The following is a 7,430-nucleotide window of genomic DNA, read 5'->3' as shown; positions in this document are numbered from 1 at the left end:
CAAAACAATGAATAAAGCTGATACCCCACGTGTCTATTAAATATACAATGAAAATAAATATGCACCACACATTTGTTTTCTCACAGGGTCCATGCACGTAAGTTGTCAGAGTGGAATCTCATAGAAATACAGAAAAAGGGGAGGAGAGGGGGAACAATGGTTCGTACAATTTGTGGTTACTCAATAATTACCACATGTATTCTTCGTTTAAAATTATGATATGTGAGTATGTATATGAAACGTGTTGGTTTGATCTTGTAGGCCATATTGGTCCTTTCATAGACATTCATACTCTTCTTCTTCTTCTTTGTCTCCTTGGAAATAAGATTTTATTTTCAATGTTGTTGTATTGCACAATTTCAAGGCAAAAGGACAACAACGTGGACCATGATCCTCAATGCTCATAGTAGACATCAGAAAAGCAAAAAGTCTAAGGATTTTAAAAGGGGTTTTAGTTAATGATGAACTATAAATACATGTCCAACTATTCACTTAAGGAATGTCTTGTAATGCCATCATTGCTTAGATTTTGTTATGTGCAATGCTCTCTGAGTACTTAACATATGTCCTTGAAGGATATAGTTAAACAAGAAAATATGTGTCTTGGATAAAGGACACAAGAATACTCTGTTAAGCTTTGGTTCAACAAAAGACGACAAGCTTAAGTCAGGATTTTTGTGGGGGTTTTGGGTAGCACTTGATATTCACCAAGATCCTTGTACTTTATGCTTTTCAAGGAACTCAAAAGAGAGCATGAGACAAGTCATGCACAAACCATTTATTGTTGCTTTACTATTGTTTAAATCACTTTGCATCAATGCAAGCCACTTTTTTATTTATTCGTTTTGTTTGTGATGAACCATAGTCCGCTCTTTGTAGCTATAATCCTCACTAATGGATGACCATGCAAAAGTTTAAAAAGACATCTCCTCTTCCAACCTACATCTGATGCATTTGCGCAAAGACTTCAGGATTTATGAAAACCCACATCTAATTCGTGTGTCCAAATCAAGGATTTATGAAAATCATTGTCATGTCAGCATACTATACAGTGTTGGACCCCTCAAGATCTTCCTTTGTTGCCCAAAGAGAAAGAAAGCCCATACCAGTGTTGGACCCCTCAAGATCTTCCTTTGTTGCCCAAAGAGAAAGAAAGCCCATACCGGCCCCATTGATCCCTACTTAATATAAGAACTATGCAAGTAGATGCAATCATGCGTCCAATGTGAAGTCATGTTGCTCAAGTGACCCGAGAGCATGCATGCAACCCAAGTAGTAGATTGGCATGTGGTCAAACACACACACACACACACACACACACACACCTAGCCAGCCCCAACACATACACACACATGGACACACAAGGGATGATGCATTTGATGAGATGGGTGACTTGTGCCAAGCCAAACAGGCGTACCTTGACCACATTGAGATGGGGGTGAAGGGGAAGCGAAAACTTTTATTTTTATTTGGTTTGGGGGAGAGGATCGTGGGCAGACGATACATATATACGATGCGCGGGCATGACAACTGGCCGAAACTTCGGAGGCAACATAAACACGGGCAACCACAAAGAGCCAAACAAGACAAAAAGCGAGGCAGGCAGGGGAACCAGGCGGACAGACCGGGCGATTCGGTTATGGAAATTGGCCGCAATTCGTGACGACTCTCGCAAAGCTCTCCATATGGAGTTCTAGTTAGAGAGGTGAGCTGCGTAAGCGAAGCCACTACTTACTTAATCCACAGGCTAATTACTTGATCAACCGCTTAATTAGCTAGAGGTAGCTAGCTACCTAGGGCAGCAGCACCTACTCTCTCTCTCACACGATTTTTTATTTTATTTTTTAAGAGGACAAGAAAATAATTAGAGAAAAAAAGGAACCCCTAAAAAGAACACTTAACAATTTTAACAAATATAAGCTATAAGTTATAACAATAATATGTAGACTAATAAAACAGAAGAAGAAGAAGAAGAAGAAGGTCTCTCTCTCTCTACTCTCTCTCTACTCTCTCTCTCTCTTCTCTCTCTCTCTCTCTCTCTCTCTCTACTCTCTCTCTACTCTCTCTCTGTATTTCTGTCTGCGTATGTCTGCCTTTGCCTGCCTGCACCTCCATGCACCATAGCCAGCTTCTCCTTCTTCTCCTTTCTCCTCCTCCTCCATCTCCTCAGTCTCTCTGATTTCTTCTTGCCTCTCCTTCCATCACCATCGCCATCGCCATCGCCATCGCCATCGCCACCATCTCTTACATCTCCTCCATCATCATCATCATCTCTACCAAATCTCCCATTATCTTCCCTACCTTCATCTTCTTCGCTCTTCATCGCTTACTTACCCTGCATTCTCTGCCGCTCTTTCCACCTCTTTCTGATCTCTTTCGTTTCTTCTTCTTCTTCTTCTTCTTCTTCTCCTCTCTCCTCTCGTTTCTCTGATCTGAGCCTTCATCGCTCACTGTTCTTCTTTGGCTGTGTTGCTCTTCCTGCCTCCCCCCCCCCCCCCCCCCCTCCCTCCCTCCCTTACTTTTTTTACTGGTAAGTTGAAAACAGAAAAACAAAAAATAACCACCATATATTTGATATTTTCTGTTGTTTTTGCCTACCGGCCTTTCCTTTGCGTTTTCTATGCTTTTCCCGTTAATCTTCTTGTTCTTTCTGCTCAATATACTGCATTTTGCTTTTCTAAAGCTCGATCGCAATATAACACTATTCGCGGTTTCCTGATCCGCTGTCCTAGTGATCTGCACTAACCGCCATAGCAAAACCAATCTGCAAAAAAAAAAAGCTTTTTCTCCTTCGCAGGAAGGCCAAGCTTTTTACTTAACATTTAAATACTGCAATATATATATATATATATTTTTGCTTGTGTGGAAAGGCTGCAGCAAAGCTCTCCTATTGAACAATATTACCAAGCTTGTTTTCCTTACATAGAGGTGGAAGCTTTTGTCTTCTTCTAAGGACTGCAAAAGGTTTACTGTTTCTCCTGCTTTGAAGATATATTAAATTTCCGACTGGACAATGCCTTCTAATGCTATCATGAATCACAAAACCCAGTCTGATTCTTTGGAGAATGGACATGGCTTCGCTGATATAATTAATGGGAGTACAGATCAACCTTTTAAACATAATATAGAGACAAAACCAAGGCTGACCACATATGGATCTTGCGAAGAGAAAACCTTAGTAGAAGCTCTGGAAGGATTTAATATAAATACCTGCAGCAATGCTATAAACTCCAGTAAAGATCAGAATGAAAATGACAATTCGAATAAAGACCAAAACCATGAGAGCTCAGAGGCTTCCGTTAAATCCCTAGAAACAAAGCCTAGATTGTTGCCTCTCAATACATACAGATCTTGTGAAGAAAAGACTCTTCTTGAAGCATTTGGAGGTTTATCGACTCGGTCACGGAATTCTGATCTAATTAATCTGGATGGTATGCTCTCTCCAAACATCACTAGATCAATCACAAATACACCACGTTCTGCAACATTCCATTCATCACACTTGGAGCTTCATCCTATGCTGTTTGATGCTTGGGAAGCTCTCAGAAGGTCTTTAGTCTACTTCAGAGGAATGCCTGTTGGCACCATAGCTGCCCTTGATCCTACAGAGGATTCACTCAACTACAATCAGGTATATAACTTGAAATTTGAAAACCTCTCGATTCCATTATGATGTTACAATGATCTGTGCCCTACCAGTAAGTATGTCGCTCATTTCATATTATGTTTCATGATTTAAAGCTGTCCAAATTTGAAAATCTCCATGCAATTTGTATAAATAATGCTAATCTGTGGCTGTTATTCTATTTCTTTGATATTTCCTGATCAGATTGTGTACAAACTCTTCGTCATGGAATCTGTTACATGAAAGTTGCTTTATAAACTCCATGTATTTGGATTTGTAGAATTTGAACGAGTCAAATGTTTAAATATGAAGGATTTTCTATTCATAGATTAATTTATACGCCATTTTTTTGCTAGAGGCAAAGTAATTCTTATCAATGTCCACGAACCTGGGTGATCTGTATAAGTGGCCTGAATCATATGATGAAACATTACTTATAGGATAATATTTAGTTTGTAGTATTTCTTTGTTGCCACAATGCAATCCTTCTATCTCTTCCAAGGGAGATGAGAGGCATAAAGTTTATCCTGTAAAAAAGTTTGCAAGCTCCTTTCATATAAATCTTTGGATTTCTCTTTCTTTAGGTCTTTGTGAGAGATTTCTTCCCTAGTGCCTTGGCTTTCCTCATGAATGGAGAGTCAGAAATTGTCAAGAACTTCTTGATCAAGACTCTTAGGCTACAGGCGCTGACAAAAAGAATAGACAATTTCACTCTCGGGGCTGGTGTGATGCCAGCTAGTTTCAAGGTTCTTCATGATGCAAACCGCAACACCGATACCATGATTGCTGATTTTGGAGAAAGTGCAATCGGTAGAGTGGCTCCGGTTGACTCTGGGTTTTGGTGGATCATCCTTCTTCGGGCTTATACCAAGTCCACTGGTGATCATACACTTGCAGATATGCCTGATTTCCAACGTGGAATGCGGCTCATACTATCTTTATGCCTCTCAGAGGGGTTTGATACATTTCCTACTCTTCTATGTGCAGATGGATGCTGTATGGTGGATCGAAGAATGGTAACTCAACACTCAACTGTCTTAGCATCTCTATGAAAGCCATAATCTAAGTATTGATGTATAGGCATATTTTGGAAATGTACCACCAAAATTTGATTTCCTGAAACAATTACGGAAGGAAATTGATGTATTATAGGCATTGTTGGATGTGCAAGTCACCAAGTTTGGATGTCATGAAACAAACCAAGGAAGGACATTGATATTTAGGCCTCTTCATGAAATGCGTTTTTAAGTTTTAATGCCTTTAAGAACAGAAAGATTTTTTATATTTAGGCATCATTGGTAACGCAAATCACAAAGTTTATATTTGTCGTGAAATAAACAAGGAAGAATTGGGCTCATTTTTAAAATGCCATGCAGGGAATCTATGGTTATCCGGTTGAGATTCAGACTCTGTTTTTCCTAGCACTCAGATGTGCTCGTGTTCTTCTTAAACCAGAGGGAGGTGGTAAAGAATTTATTGAGCGTATCGACAAACGTCTGCATGCATTGAGTTTCCACATGAGAGAGTATTATTGGCTTGATTTCGAGCAACTGAACAATATTTACAGATACAAGACAGAGGAATACTCTCATACTGCTGTCAACAAATTCAATGTGATCCCTGATTCTATCCCAGAATGGGTCTTTGATTTCATGCCTATGAAAGGTGGCTACTTCATTGGAAATGTTAGTCCTGCTCGCATGGACTTCAGGTGGTTTTGTGTCGGTAATTGTGTTGCAATTTTATCGTCTCTGGCTACCCCAGCACAGGAAGCTGCGATCATGGACCTTTTTGAAGAGAGATGGGAAGATCTTGTGGGAGAAATGCCTCTCAAGGTTGCATATCCTGCATTAGAGAATCATGAATGGAGAATCGTCACAGGTTGTGATCCGAAAAACACACGATGGAGCTATCATAATGGAGGTTCATGGCCAGGTAAGAAATCCATGTGCAAAATATATAACTTGAACAGGATTTCGCGGATGAGTCTGGAGTTCTTACGTGCCAAACCTTGATTTGTCTCTAAATGTTTAATTAATTTAGTGAAAATTGATATACAAACATCTTTTGAAGTTGGAAATCATACATCTATGTATTAATCAAGAGTTAAGCATTTTGAAGTTGTGAAATTTTACGTGTCAAAAAAGGAGTTGTCTTTAGATTCTTAATTAATCTAGTTAAAATTCATATATTATCCCTAAACACTAAAACCCGTAAGACGATAGAGTTTTAATGTCTCACATGGAATGCAAGCAATTAGTGGTAAGCTCAATAAATGGAGGATTAACCTGTTGATCCTTATAAGTCACCTTTTTCTTCTCAAGGTTGCACCATCTCTTTATATATTTTTGAAGATGCATTTGCACTAACGTATGCATAACTTGGGCCATGTTCAATCAAAATAAGTTATGCTACATAAAGTGCTCTTTGGTCTTTGTTCATCTGAAGCATGATCTAGCTTTATTTTTCTCCATATGCCTGGGGTTGGTAACAACATAATAGACGGGATGAGGAATACATTTTCTGTTTGAGATCCAAGGTAGGAATTGGGTTCGAAGACTCTGGCCACTTATCATGTTTGTGGCGTCCTTTAATCATAGAATTTATTCTGATTACTAAATGCATTGAGAACACATGGACAGATGTTTCTAATTGATTCTCAATTCTTGTCTTCTGCAGTTCTCCTTTGGTTGTTTACTGCTGCCTGCATCAAAACAGGAAGGCCGCAGATAGCACGAAAAGCAATTGAGCTTGCTGAGAAAAGGCTTTCGAATGATCACTGGCCTGAGTATTATGATGGGAAACTAGGTCGTTATATAGGAAAGCAAGCTAGAAAGATGCAAACCTGGTCAATTGCTGGCTATCTTGTATCAAAGATGATGCTTGAAGATCCATCTCACCTGGGTATGATTGCATTGGAGGAGGACAAGAAGATGAAACCCTCTCTTTCTAGGTCTGCCTCCTTCTAGATCAAGTCAGATATGCTTAATGAATATTATTTTGTTTCTTGTATAGTGAACTTTCTTTGAGCAATATCATAATGAATTTAACATAGAACGTAGATTCTCTATACACACCACAGCTTTAACTCATCACAGATATCTCTAATAAGTACATTTCGAGCCTACTTGTTCTTAAGAAACATGTCACTCAACTTGCTATACTAGCAAAGATGGTTTAGTTGATGCATGTTTCTGAATAATGATTTGACATTTAACCATGCTTCTGATCTACTTAGGCAATAATGATTAAGTTTCAACTCATGCAACAAATCCATCTCTCTCTTTTGCTTGCACAAGAACATTATAAATCAATCCTATTCACATGTCTGTGTGGATTAATCATGTAGAGGAAGATCAGAAAGATTTTAAGATTGCAACGTGGCAGAATGACTTATTGACGTATCTGATTATTAATCTATCTCATGTCTATTTGAGCTTAGGGTATTTAATTTTATCATTTGCATGTTATGGTCTGAAGATTGACCGAGCCAACCAACATACTTCTTAAAGAGAACTAAGTTTTTGGCAATTGAGGAGCTAATTGCATCGCACGTCCAAATTCTTATGGTTGTGCTTTTCCAACTGCCTCACCTCTTGTCCAAGTGTACCTGAATAGGGGATTGTAGAATAGGAAAGGACATTGTGTACCATGGGATTGATAGAAACACTTTTTGTGATTCTTTATCTGCTGAACTTGTCCAATTTTTATTATTATCCATTGAGAGCTTGATTTAGAGTTTATTTTAGCAACCTAAGTGTTACCACAACTCTTTTCTCTGATTGGCCCAAAAACAGACCTTGAA

At 38.8% G+C, this 7,430-nt stretch overlaps 1 protein-coding gene across 1 annotated transcript; it reads left to right on the top strand.

The window, feature by feature from the left end:
• Window positions 1-2,853: 2,853 nt before the first annotated feature.
• Window positions 2,854-6,888, top strand: LOC147864863 (putative alkaline/neutral invertase F). The gene is made up of 4 exons (XM_087319038.1): window positions 2,854-3,631; window positions 4,210-4,641; window positions 5,002-5,560; window positions 6,305-6,888. The coding sequence occupies exons 1-4, from the start codon at window positions 3,014-3,016 to the stop codon at window positions 6,592-6,594; spliced, it is 1,899 nt and encodes a 632-aa protein (XP_087175164.1). The 5' UTR covers window positions 2,854-3,013; the 3' UTR covers window positions 6,595-6,888.
• Window positions 6,889-7,430: the final 542 nt, after the last annotated feature.

This window comes from Azolla caroliniana, unplaced genomic scaffold (genome assembly GCF_043228905.1).
Source record: "Azolla caroliniana isolate FFs.n. ecotype wild unplaced genomic scaffold, voAzoCaro1.0.p SCAF_4, whole genome shotgun sequence".
NCBI lineage: Eukaryota > Viridiplantae > Streptophyta > Polypodiopsida > Salviniales > Salviniaceae > Azolla > Azolla caroliniana.
Note: the sequence above shows the minus strand (reverse complement) of the source record. Positions and strands in the feature narration are given on the sequence as shown.